This window comes from Parasteatoda tepidariorum, chromosome 8 (assembly GCF_982258835.1).
Source record: "Parasteatoda tepidariorum strain Cologne lab strain chromosome 8, Ptep-v5.0, whole genome shotgun sequence".
In the NCBI taxonomy this organism is placed as follows: Eukaryota; Metazoa; Arthropoda; class Arachnida; order Araneae; family Theridiidae; genus Parasteatoda; species Parasteatoda tepidariorum.
This window is the reverse complement of record NC_141762.1, coordinates 65,780,479-65,795,215: the sequence shown is the minus strand read 5'-3', so window position 1 is coordinate 65,795,215 and position 14,737 is coordinate 65,780,479. Positions and strand designations below refer to the sequence as shown.

At 30.8% G+C, this 14,737-nt stretch overlaps 1 protein-coding gene across 1 annotated transcript in view; it reads left to right on the top strand.

Annotated features, from left to right (window-relative positions):
• The window catches only part of LOC122270122 (meiosis-specific protein MEI4-like), an 80,114-nt gene extending 66,081 nt beyond the window's left edge, over positions 1-14,033 (top strand). The window contains exon 5 of the mRNA XM_071181259.2: positions 11,550-14,033. Within this exon, the coding sequence (XP_071037360.2) occupies positions 11,550-11,587 (38 nt within the window). The 3' untranslated portion in view covers positions 11,588-14,033. The remainder of the gene's footprint in view (positions 1-11,549) is intronic.
• The last annotated feature ends 704 nt before the right edge of the window (positions 14,034-14,737 follow it).

Below are 14,737 nucleotides of genomic sequence, written 5' to 3'. Positions count from 1 at the left end.
GGCAAATATAATGGTTTTATTTTCTTTTAACATTTGTTTTAAAGTTGATATTTGACGAAATGCATAAATAATTGAAATGGTATTTTTTATTAAATTTTGACTTTTTACTGATATATAAACTGGCAAAATGGCGATATTCAACTTTATATGCTAACAAAAGGCATCCTTTCTTGTTTTTTTAAAGAATCGAATTCCAATTTTCTTGATTTCTCAAATTTCTTTTACTCTTATTTATTAAATTGTTTCAAAAATTTAAAGATAGAACAAATAAATTATATTTGCTGATAAAAAATAGGGACTGTAGGCTTAAAAAAATCAGTGGCTAATATGAAACTGTTTAATTTGTTTAAAGAAGTGTAAGATCGGAAAAAAATGCTTCGAACTTTAGGCAAATACCAAAAGCTTCTCGCAAAAAAATTGTATCGTTTCATTGGTCAAATGTATTTAAATCCTAATCAATTCGCTCGATAACTATGTTTTTTAAATAATAAAGTTTAAGACCGATATAAATTTTCGTAGTTTTAGTAGTAGTTTAAAATTTTTGTTTAGAAATTCAGTTGGTAGTGCAGATTGCATGGTATTAAAACTTTATCCCTAAAGCTAATCCATTATATTTATTTCTGGGTAATTTATTTCTAAAAAATATAGTTCATTTTACTTATTTAAATGAAGATTTTATTTAGTACATTTTATTTTGTTAAGGTAATTTTAATTAAATATATTTGCTGTACATAGATAAACAATTAGGGTGAACTGAAAAAAAGTATTTTAGGAATGTGTCTTTTTTATAATATTACACTGTTGTATGTTAACATCATCCTTGATTGGGAAAAAAATAAAATTAATAAATCTTTAATTCTTTAGATTACGCAAATTACAAAAATTTTATCAAAAGGCGAAGAAAAAGCATCAATTTGTATTATTTTTTCTTTGAAATGCAAATATTATATTTTGTTCTAAATATTGACATACTTTCTTTAAATACTCTTTCTTTATACATACTTAAAAGATATACATTCTAAAACAGTTGCTTGGTCAAGCATATGTCACAATATTTCACAAAATTAGTCAAAATTTGACTTTTGAGCTTTTTTTGATATATCTCAGAGTATTCTATTTATAGTCCAGTTTTACTACTTTAAAATAAACGTTCACTATGTATCTTTTTGCTTATAATGCAATTATAATTCACTGCATTAACAGCCCTCAAATCTGACAATCCGGAAGTTAAGATGGGCCAAAAAATTTATATTTTTGATGAGAGACATTCAATAGCAAGAAAAAATGCGTCTTTAGTTCACGTTTGACCTTCAAAGTTCGAGACAAATGTAATGAAAAAAGTCAAATTAAATTTTTTTTTATTGAAATACAAAAATAACGTTTTTTTCCAATGTCACTTTCCAATGTTGTTTTGATATCGTAAAATCTGTAAAGTTTTCAGAAATTAAGTCAAGCGTGTGATTTATTTAGGCTTTTTCCCCCATTGCAGTTTTTCTTATTTTATTTTTCAGTTTTACAATTTTTCAATGTATGTGCACTGTAGAGCTCTTCGCATAGTATCAACTTTAATTTGTCACATTAACAACCCAGAATTTGTTACGTGGGGGGTATCTGCACTCTGATCCCCCCCCTTCTCTTCCCATCCACCATTTGCAATACATTTACAATAACAGTATGCTTTTAAGAATTTAAGAATAAGTTTCTGCTTTTCTATTAAAGTTTGAAGTTAAATGTATGACTCAATTTTGGAATTGATGATCGCGAGTATAACGTTGTTCCTACAAATCCAATGCAGCGTCTTCCCCAAATACCTTTTCAGCATATTCACTCACCAGTTGCACAACTATTTAAACAGCCTCTTTCATGAGAAATCTGAGAATTTAAATTTCGTCAGAAGTTTGATTTCTAGAAAAGACAATATGTTCTTATTGGTCACATTTCCCGTTGTTAGAAGTTGGAGAAAGTAAACACGTTGACCAAACAATAGACTCCTCATAGTTTGTAGCTTCAAAATTTAATATTGCCTCGTGCCTTCTGTAGGCAAATTCCCTAACGTATTGTCTGTAGTCTATTATCATTGCCAATAACAAGTTTTCGGAACTAGCAAAATAGGCATTTCTGAGAATCACTTGATCTGTGATTTTTAGAAGATCATCAGAGAAATGTCTTGTAGACTGTATGACTTTTAATAACTATGCAGATCCAAGTTTCACAGATTTTTTTTTTATATTGAACCATAATGGTGCATTAGTTTTACATGTATAACTTGCAAGCATCTTCATCTCCTTTGGCTTAGTTTGGGGAATATATAGCCGCAGTACACAGAAATCACTCGTTGACCAACATGAATGATTTAGAAAGCCTGTATATTCGACAACACAATGGTCGCATTTTCTTTCAGATCCCTGCGATTATCTTTCTTTTATGCACTGAGAAAATCCAATAAATACGTTTGGTCATTACTTAAGTCAGAATGACGTAAAAACTGTATACCTTACAATTCAAAATAAGTCCTAGACAGTAAAAATCCAATTATTAGATCAAGACATATTTAGGGTAGTCCATTTTTTAGAACACTGTACAATCGTTTAGTAAGTAAAAAAAAAATTTAAATTCAGCACTATGCTCGAACCTTTTTGTGATTTTGTTTCATTTTAGAACTTCTATGTTGGAAGTATTTTTGAAGGATAGTTTTTTTTAATTAATAGTTAAAAAAAAGCTTGTTTAAAACTCAAAGCGTTTAAGTAAATTATATGTAAACGCAGATTTACATTTGAAAAAAGACTAAAACGCCTGAAACTTAAATTGGAAAAAAAACTAAACACTGAAGCGTTTTTTCATTAAAAATTTTCAGACTTTTTTTCTATTACATTTTTCTTAAGGCTATAAGTTATTAAAAAGCATATTTTTTTGAAAGGATTTTTTTATTTTTTTCCCGTTTATTCTCTGGACACCTTCATACGCATGCAAATGACAAGTAAAGAAAAATGGATATGGTAAGTAGTTAGCTTAATTCCGTGCAATATTCCAGGAAAACATTTTATATGAATTTGAGAGTTATTTTTCCTTCTCTTCTTTCTTCTTGATAGCTTTAGAAATTTCTGAAAAATATCTTTTTGTAAATAGCTTGATTTTGCTTTTTGAAAAAAAATAGACTTTTGATTTTTAACTTTGATCGGGGCTTACATTTTTTTTTATCATTATTTAAAACTTTATTACATTTTCAAAGCATTATCACAGCATTTAAAATTGAGGAAAGTAAACTGAAATTAGTATCAGTTTTTCAAACAAGAATTCATTTTTAATTAAGAATTTTAGTTTACCAAATGGAAAATATTATAAAGAAAGTAGAAATCGCAATATTGCAATCTCTAGATGGCAATCACTAGCTTTAATGGGTATAAGTATAGAAATTGTACTTTTCCTATGTGAAAATCGTTGTTGTTGGTGTTGTAGTAGGCCATTGAGTCACTGGGGGTGCGATTGCTCTTATTTTCCAGTGACGCCATTTGTGGCTAAGAATTCGACTTCTGCCTCATCCATACGTCAAACCCGTTTATAGAGTGAACCATTCATACATCCATTCTTTCATTCACACATCGCAATTTTGACCTCAACAAGAGAATGATCAATCTCCAGTACCTCCAGCACCCAGTAACCCATCCAGTACCCCCAGAGGTGTAAGTTGTTATGGGAACATGGAGGACTTTGTGACCGACAGATTTAACGTGCACCAGTCATCATTTACTACACGGGGAGTCTTTAGCTGGCAGGATTTTAACTCCCGTTCACGCGACTAATAACTCTAACTCTAATTTAGGTAATTTACTGTACGGATTAGGTTTTTTTTAAAAAAAGGTGAGTATTACAATTTGCCACTTTAACTACAGCAATGAGAGCAGAGCTATAATTTTTCATCGTTTTTATCGCCATTTTTGAGAGCTCTGAACTCAATGGGATGCCTGCAAGTGACGCAATTTAAATACCTTGATCCTGATCGGCATTTGTTTACGTGAACAACTGTTCTCTCCATTCTATTTCAAGCAAGACAAGCCCGTCATGTATCGAATTCTCTTAAGTGACATATTCTATATTCTTTCACGAAGATTCCTTCATAAAATTTTCACTTCCTTTACTATGATGTTACTTAACACAAGGACAGGCCTGAAGTCATGTGGAACATAAATAAACAAATTATGCGTTGCAATTACTAGGTACACAAAACAAAAATATTTCTCAGTTTCAATAAAATACCAAAACAGACAATAAATCTAAGTTAAATAAAAGAAGTTGAAGAGAAAGATCGATTTTAACAAATTAGATGCGCTATACCGCGTTGTTTTTAATTGACTTCACGTTATTTAACATTCTAACTTACGTGGAGATACTTAGCTCAACTGTAACACGCCATCTTGTTTATAAACGACCATCTGGCGCTGAGGTCATAGGTCACGTGTCTGAGTATCAGTGATTGTCTTCTTCGATAGTTGAAAGTACCCAATTTCAAATATAAAATGCCTTTTCCGTTCAATCTAACGGTATGCTCTCCAGAAGGTCTTATGTCAGAAAAGATTCCGAATAATCACCCTGTGACTCCTTGCTTTCAAAGAAAGTCACCCTGTCGATATAATCAACCTCTTTTCACAGTTAAGAAAAGAAACTTTTATAGACTGTCGGATTATCAATCTCTTCTCACTCAAAGGGCATACCTGCCAACTTTTACGCATTTGGCGTAAAATTTTATTTTAATATTTAAAGTGGTAGTAAATATATACTATTTTTTCTTTTATAAACTTAATTTTTAAATGATTTTGATCACCACTATTTTTAAAAAACTTACGCATTTATATTAATATGAGGCTACTTTCAACGATTTCAGCTCAAGCTTTTTCAATTACAACGTGTTTCGTTGCTTAATATTGAAATTTTCATTCCATTTTAATACCACTGGGAAAAATCGTAATTGAAGGGATTAAAAGTTGGCTGGTATGAAAGGAACTTCAGTTTAAAATACGATTATTTTAAAGCCTGATGTTAAATATATACATCAAAAGCTATTTAAAAATTTAAAGCTATTTATTTTAAAATTATTAGTAATACGATAACTATGCAAAATTATTAAATAATAACCGATTTTTGTTACTACTTCAGTTTATCAATTTTGAGAAAGGAAATGAAGGCAATGTTTATGAATCTTACATTAATCAATTTTAAATAAACTCCTCTCTTTTTCACAAAGCATAATTAACTTTATATCTCATGAATAAACGTCAATTTAAAGAGGCGGATGATGATTATGAACGGAAGTGTGTTTTGTAGCATGAAAGAAAAACTAAATTGCTCCTAATTTATCACAGTTTAAAGGAAATTAATAAATAAAACTTATAAAGTTGCAGCAAACTTAAAATTTTCTTAAAAAATGAAAAGTGAAAGAAAATTCTAATCATTAATCTTTCTTGTTAAAAAAGTTTAAAAGGATGTTTATGACTGAAATCCTGAGAATGAGTTCTAAGAGCTGCAATATCTCCAAAACGTTGCCTGAAACATTATTCTGAAAGGCGTGCTTTTTCTTAGCGTTATTTAGTTTAGAGAATAATTTTCCGAACTGAAATTTTCTACATGGTTTTGTGTGAAGTATAAAAGAGATTTAAAATATTCTTAGTTACGGAAACCTATACAGATTAGTAATTAATAAAGAATGATATTTTTAACTATTTTTAAATAAATGTAAGATGATTAATGTTTTAATATTCACTAGAAAAAAATCCTTTTTGAATTTTACGAAATGAATAAATTTCTTTTCATTTATTTTATATCTGAAAAAGAAAAGGACAACTGTAAGAAGAAGGAAAAAAAACTGAATAATTAAGTTTAAAAAAAATGAATTTTTTCTGTTCATTGTTGTACTTTCAAGTTTTTTTTTATGAAGCAAAGCAAATTAAACTTAAGACTGAACAGTTAAAACAGCTGTTCTTACTTTTTTGTAGAAAATTAACCATCTCTTTAGTTACAATACACGCGGTATAAGAATCTATATATATATTTCTCTTACCCGGCGACAAAAAAAGCCTCATTACAACTCACCGAATGGCAACGCTAGAAAATCGACCAATGATTGCCGCTAAAAATGTCCCATGCCAAATCTAGCTGAGATGGCTCAACATATAGCGCTTTTAAAAACGGAAACTGAAATAACCAGAGAGAGCATAAGCTAGGCAGAAGTGAGTAGTCTTTGTCGATAGATCTCTATTTTAGTATTTTGTCGAAAGCGCTTTTTTCACGAATTTATATATTACGAATTTATTTGACGATTTTTGATTTATATCACGAATTTATTTGTTTTACTAGACATCATTTATTCATTTTACTAGACGTTTATGTCAACTTCATGTACCCCTCATAAAATCAACCTCATGTATAGTTCAGCAATACTTTCAGGTCAGATTGGGGGAAGTTATTCACACCTCAAATATACTTATTCAATATGCAGAAAAAATAACACGTACACCTCAGAAATAATCACCCTAAGTTGATTGGCTTAAGATAAATTTCTATAAACCTCTAAATAACCTCAAATGTAAATGAAACAATTCCATCCACCTTGAAAGGACATCTCAAAGCAACCTCAAATAATATTCAAAGACACCTTGAAATTTTGAAAGGGCGTATAGGAGATGCAAATAGTTTTATTTCTACGGCATGTTCCCGAAATAAGTGGTAATAGTAAGGTAAATAGTAGGTAAACATAAAATCACGCTTTCTTCTTCAACAGACTAATAAAATCTTTTAGATGTTTTAGCATTAAATGTTTAGAAATCTTATATCAAACATAAATTAGAAGAATAACATCTAGAAGAAAAATATATCGTATAAACCTACCATTTTGATTCCCGCGTGCTTATTTTTTCCCTCTCTTTCAAATCCTTATTTCATGTGATATACGTGTAAACATTAAGTTGGTTTATTTTGCATTTAATACACTACAGGCAAATATTGTTATTTAGTTACTTTACAAAATTTGCAATTAAATCGCTTACAATTTCTTTCGATAATGAAACATTTTATTTCTAAAATAAAGTATAAGATAGATTTTTGCGTTAGATATTTTTGACTCTGACTTTCTCCAGTGCTTCTGAACTTTGAGAAAACACTTCAGGAAAAATAATATCAATTGAAAAGAAAACAATAAAAAAAAGAAAAGAAAAGTTTGGCATTAACTAATATATTTCGAAATTCTCAGCAAAAAGAGGGCATAATTTGCAGAATTTTAACTAAGTTAGAAAAAGCCCGTGAATCACATCGAATTCAATTTCAACATCAAGGGGGTGAGTGATTTTTTTAAGAACTTTCACTTTACTTCCCGCAAAAAGATGATTTTATGCTAACATTCGGTAGAAAAATCAATTATTTGTTTTTAATTGTTTGAATTAGCCTTTGAAATATTTTGAAAATGAGTTATTTCCAAAGAATTTTGCAGTGATAGTCAACATAATTTCTAAGAATTACGTTTAAATAAGATTTAAAAAAAACAACTGTCAAATTATGTCTATTTTTATCAGGATCTTTGAGAACTTTGCAAAACCTTTTCTGCTTTAATAAACTATTAAAAGGTTATTATCGTCTGCATATTGTTTATTGAAATTTTATTAGCTTATGCTGAGCTGATTGCATTAAGTTAGATTTCAACCAGCCTCAAAATATCCTCAAATGTGAATAAAACACCTCCATACACATTGATTATATACCTTGGGAGAACATCTCAAAACAACAATAGAATTAATTAATTTCTAGGTGATAAATTAATAATCAGTTAATAAAATTTCAATTTAACAACAAAGCGGAAGCAGGAAAAATTCCCAATGCTAATTCTAACACTGATTCGAATATTGATCATTGATTGATTCAAATATTAACATCCCATAAGTGTTAATAGTTAGCTTTAGAAGCAGGGGAGTTCACCTTCTAATGAAGTGAACCAGGTACGGATCCCAGAGTTCCGGCTGGTACAAATTCCGTACCCGGCTTGCACCGACCACAGTGCTGACGCAAAATATCTTCAGTGGTAGGCGGATCATAAGTTAGAATTCTTTTGCCATCAGGTTGACCTTGGCTGGTTTAGTAGTTTTCTTCTCCATGTAGCTCAAAAGTGGGTTAGTTCCAGCAAAAAGTCCTCCATGAGGGTAACAAATCCAGGAGCTCCCTTGCCTTCTGGATAAAATTCAAAATTACAAGGCTATGAAGTTAAGCATTATTGTTGTTAAACCCCAAAAAATGGTTTGGCAGTTTCAACGATGGTTATAAAATAAAACATAATAGAGGTTTTAACACTTAATGGGCTACTATTGAGTGAAAGAAAACGAGATGAATAAAAAAAGTACACCTGCACAAGTTTAATAGAAATAAAAAGTCATGTCATCTCACAATTTGGAGCCTCGGAAACTATCATTTCACGTTAGAATGTTCTTAGCAATTGTTTCATGCTCATTCAACCTTGCAAAAAATAGCTTATCTTACATAAACTGACAAAACACTAAATGTAGGATAACAAAATATTCCGTGTATATCTTTGTGGTTATTGTTATTTGCAATTTTTTTTGTGTTCTATTCACAGTCGTAAAGTAAAAAAAACCACTTTTCTTATAAAATTTCACTTAAAAGAAAAACAACAGTTTTATTTTTATTTATCCGATAAAGCCGGTTTATTTAAACATTTATAACTTTAAAAGTATTCTAACCCACTTTTATTTAATCTATTATCGCGTTAATAAAGGTAATATCATTTTGAACCGAAGTGTGCTTAACTGAAACTATAAAATTTTGAATTTTTCAAATTACGTGAACGTAATCCTATCGTCTAGACGCTATTGTCATTAATCCTATCCAAATGGTTAGTAAAGATGAAACTTTTATGGGTCACGTCTTTAGAACGAGCGGGATTTGTAGACGTAGACGCCCTACAAAGTGCTATACCTCCTATAAATCGATGGTGCTATTAAATAAGAAACAAATGAGAAAAAAATATATATATAATATGGTAAAGATTGAATATTAATAGCTAGTAATAAATCTTGATTTACTGTTTGGGTAGTTTATCACAAACACAAGAATTATTTATAAGCTATTATTGTTACATGGCAAAAAATGCTTCCTGAAAAAAAAAACATTTTGCAGATGATCAAAATAGACTCAATATTTTTTAACGATGGTAAATTTATAAGTGATCATATAAATGTAATTCTTGGAGCTGTTAGGAAGCATTACATATGTCAATTTAAAAAAAGAAATTTTTATTTTAAACATATTTACAGTCTTGAACTGTTAGCTACGTTTAATCTTTCATTTTGGTTTTAATAAATAAGTATAAATCATTACTCGTAAGAGCTAGTTGAAAAAAAAAAACTAGGAACTAGTGAAATAATCAATAAAATCTTTAACTATATTTATCTTTTGTAGTATTTATTGATAAACTATATGGATCATTAATATTGATAAAGTGTAATAAAATTACTGATAATTATATTCCATTTACAAAAACTATGTTGATAACTATCTTCTTAACTTTAATGTATTTTTTGAGTCTTAAAAATGATAAAATGAAAAAAACAACAACAATCCTGATTCTAATAATCATTTTAAAATTCTCACAATTCTCTCTTTAAACTAAGAATGCAGTAAAAAATTAACTACGGAAACCTTTGTTATTGGAACACATAGTTAACTGACATTAACTCCAAAGCGTGTTTTTATTTATAAATTTTTTATAAGCGTATTTAGCTTCCCCTTAGAAAATTTTTGTCAGAAATATCTTCAAAAGGAAATTCGCTGCGGTCAGTAGAAGAAGTGCGTTCAAAAAATGATGAGGAGATGGTCTATCCCTTTGTGAGGAGAACGTCTCTCCTCCTCACTAAATGAATACTTGTACAAATAATTTTGAAAAAAAAATATGAAAACTTTACATCCATGAAGAAGATACTAAATCACTTCGTTTATCTTTTGAAACTTCAACTTCCTTCTGAATTATGCACTGTACATATTTAACATCTCTCTACAGAGCCATAATTTCACGTATGATAAAATATTAAACTGAGCAGACCACACACCTTATTAAAATGAGCCCTGTTATACTACTGACTTTAAAACTCTTGCTTATGAATGTATTCAAAGAACTGGGCTTTTTACAGCACAAACCGCAAGTGTACACACATCGTTTATCACAACCTTTAATTGTTTCGGAAAAATGATACTGCCTGCATCATATCCTTGAAAACCTTTTACATTTTCATGCTTTTCTGCTTAAAATTCTCTTCACATTTTTCTGATGGCTATACACTATCTACCAATAAGTATTTGGACACCTATGCAAATGACTATATCTGCGGTCCTGAGATACGTCACGCCCTCCGCCGATATATATCGTGTAGGGAACAACATCGGCATTAGTCCCATGCAAGATGCACACTGCACTATTTTGGATGACAATGTGCTTCTTACGTTGTGGCAGTTTTGCGGGATGGACTCCTGTTATGTCCAGCACAACAATGCCTGCTGTCATGTAGCGAGGGTCACCAAGGCTTGGTATGGTGCCAATGGGGTTAATCAAATGGACTGGTCTGCTCAGAGACCAGACCTGAACCCTATCGAAAGCCTCTGGGACGAGTTGGATGGCCGAACTAAGGGGTGCACTACCCATCCAAAATTGGTGAAGGAACTTACATGTCTTCTCCACGCTGAGTGGAAGAAATTACCACTAGCCGTTACACAAGGATTTGTGGAAAGTATGTCCCGGAGGATTCACGATGTAATTGCCTCTCGTGGAGGCTCCAAAAACAATTGATTATAAATAAAGTTTGTTTTTCCTTTCAATCACACGTGTCCAAAAACTTATTGGTAGATAGTGTATTATGTACATCTTGTGGTAATTTCAATGGGTCCAAAAATTTCAGTGATTTGATGAGTTTAATGTAATCTCACCTTTTTACCAGTTTTTACTATAACATGAGAAACTGACTACGTGACTGCAGGTTTCCATCAAGACGCTTAAGGAACTAACAAGAATTGGATCTTTAATTTTACTTCAATAGTGTAGCTTGATGTCTTTAAAACTTATTTGATTTTATATACCATCTTCTGTTTCATTAAAGATTAGAATGTCTTCCATGACACCATGCCTCCCTTTCAGCGCCATTGATTTCATTACACGCATTTAGTGAGCAGTACATTTTTGTGGTATTGGTAGCATCATATCATGTTTTGGAAGACCATTAGAATAATATGTAAGTTATGTAAGGCTATCATGAAAAATTCTTTAATTATACAAATAAGCTGCTTCTGTAAGTCTTAGTTTTAAATCTGTAAACTTTGCTTACTCTTTTGAATTTCGAAACAGGTCTTCTTGGGAACTAGAAAAGTGTTTGTACAGTGGGGCATATTTTCTTAATACTGCTGACACAACTCGTAGATTTGAAGTTAACCCATCGAGCACGCGATATTCTTCGAATAAAAGATCCTTTGCAAATCAAGTTTTCTTACATATTCCTTATTTTTTTCAGATGAAGCATTATATCAAACAAGGTTTAGAATTTATTAGACAACATTGAAAACTATTGATTCTTGATACTTCATGAGAGATAGAATCGTCTACTAACTCTAGTTTGTGATTTGACTAGCGCCATGTTACTAAGTCAGGATACTTTTCAGAAACTCGGCAACTACTCCGTTGATTTTTCCCTTGCTGTTTTCCAATCATATTGATGTTGTTTATAAAATCTTATTTGATGCTATTTTTAAACCATATATGATGCTAAATAAACAATCTCAAGAAGCTGAAGCGGTAAGATATTATCTGATGAAAATTTCATTCACTTCAGAAATCCTTAGTTGTTTATTTCTGAAGTGAATGAAGTTTTCATCATGCAACATATTTGACACCGTTTTTCAAGCATATTTGACATTTCTTTCCAATCATATTTGATGCTAATTTCCAAACATATTTATGTTGTTTTCATAGCCCATGTAATGATTTTTTACAATAATATTTGATGCTGTTTTCTAATAATATTTAAAGCTAAAGAAGCAATCTAAAGAAACTGAAGTGGTGAGATATTACTTGATACAAACTTTATTTACTTCAGAAATTCTTTTTTATTTTGCATTCTGAAGTGAATGACGTTTCCATCAGGTTTCATATTTGATGCTGTTTTCCAATCATGTTGATGAATTGAATCAGTGTGGGTTTTAGTAGCTTTAGGAAGTAAGAAGGGAATAGAAGAGATAGAGGGGGATAAGTAGTGGAAAGAGAAGTGAAAAAATAGTGGAAATAGTGAAAAAATAGGAGGATCCATCAATCCGTTTCTTCAACACTTCTAGAACTGTGCATATCTACATTAAATAGGTCATTTTTCAGAGTATCAAGTAGTGGTTTTGTTCGCTGGTGAAGTTATTTGCTTCATAAAATAAAAGTTTGATATTGTTTTTTCCAACTTTTCATTATGACTATTACACTCACACCAAAAAATACGTAAATACTTTCTATTTTTATGCTAGAGAAAACAAGAAAGCTATTTGTTTTTCTAACCGTTTTAAATGCTTGGTTGCTTTTCCATTAATGTTTTTCCATGTTATTGGAGACAAATGAGTGTATTGTCAAGTAAATTATGCTTTAGTTTTTTCTTTATTTCTTACCTTTTTCTTGTTATTTTACTTTCTTCCAAGCTAAGATGCATATTAATATAAGAGAAATGCGCAGTTAAATCTTTTAATTATGAAAGGGAGTTATTGCTTATGAATATCGAATAAAATCTGTCGCAGTTTTCTTCTCCACTTCACTGTTTATAATAAAACTTATAATATGATAGAATTAAATATACACGAGTAAATGAAAATAAGACAAAAACACTTCTATCTGATGACGAAACAGAAATCTAAGGTACTGATTTAGAATTGATCAGTAATGTTTAAGCTTCTATTCAAATACGCAGCTTCAAAGAAAAGTTTCAAAATGCTTTCAAAAATTAATGCAATCCATTCTTAACTCAATGAAGTTTATTGATTTCATTTTTATTATCGAAAAAGAATTAACCTTTAAAACAATAAACCTCAGAGAAGTTTCTTTCATGTAATAGATACAATATCGAACAACAGTAAACAAAAATGAGACCGAAGCACTAAATTATGAACCATAGGGTGGCGTCAACTAACCAAATTCACCGCAACAACTAATTTTTTTCTTTTAATGTAGCGAAGGGATACTGCAGTCTGGTGGGGGAAAGATACTAAAAAAAATCATAATAATAACGTCACAATGAACCATCCTTAAATAGTATATTTCATTGTGTAGTTCAGTTTGACCCTAAATGTATTTCAAAAGGAAGCATGTTATGTTTTGTTTGCGAGAAAAATATAATATCATAATGCAAACGGTATAGGAGAATCGGGTTAAACAAATCTTGCGAATGAATGAATATCATTAAAATCAAATTCGGAAAACTATGAAATCTGCTTTTAATACAGAATTACACGCTTTGTAGGACCAAACTGCTATATTGCATCGAAATTAAAACAAAACCCTTTAATTTTAGTGTCCAGTAATAGGAATAAATTAAAAACTATTATCTCTATAATACTATTTAGAATGTCTGAAATAGGTTCGGGTGCCAATTAATTCTAAATATTGAAGTCGTGCTTTAGTTACATATTAGGGGTATGCATATATTTTCTATACATATCCTCATTTCCCATATGTTATCGCTTTTCGCGTTCCCTTATAAACTCGGAGCATGAAAACTTGTGAATAGGGGTGAAGAGTTATGTATTGCAAGGCACATTATATACAATAAGCGTGTTATAGGCTTATTTGGAACAAGTTCCCTGCACGTGTCAACAGAGAAAATTCAGTTGAACAATATATTATCTGAAATGATCTACAATCATAACTAATGCTCAGATAAAGTTTCGTATAAATGTATTGGAATTGTTGCAAAACAAATTACATAAGCAAAATAAATTTCAATGCGCAAAGCTTAATTTTCGAATTGTTAATGATAGATTGCATTTATGTATGCTATGACAAATTAATGAGAATGATATTTTGATTAAAAATAAAGTGGATATTCCTTTTCTCTATGTAGTTGAATTGCTATTTTAAATGTTATTATTTTTCAGTTGACTACTTAAATCAAAGGACTATTTAATGAGAAAAAGTTACACATCATTTCTTTTCATCTTTATAAAGTTTTCAGGCAAAAACTCACTTACGCTCTAATATATATAATCTTGTAAATAAATTACTTTAGTTGCAACTGAAAAAGTTTGGTTTTATTTTCGTTGCTATACTTAATTTTAGGTACCGCAGTGGACTGATCGTTACGGCACGGTTCCGAGCAGATCACCGAAGTCAAGCATCACTGGCTACGGTCAGTGCGCGGGTGGGTGACCACTTGGATCAGTCTGCGTAAGGACAGAGTATGTGCGGTATTGGTCCTCGTTAAACTGTTCTACCGTAAAGTGCTCGACTTCGCGTGCAGGTCGTCGAACTACCGAAGCGGGAGTGCCATTCCCTCTGCAGAGGATCAAAATTGTGATGGCATGTCTTCGTATCATTCTCAGGGGTGTTTCCCAGACCGTCACCAATATAACTTTAGTCTGAGAAGTTACATGAAAGTACTCAGAGATGGGTATCATTAAGCAACAGGGACTAAATAATTGATAAGAGAACTAAGTGGAAACTCGTCACCTTTCA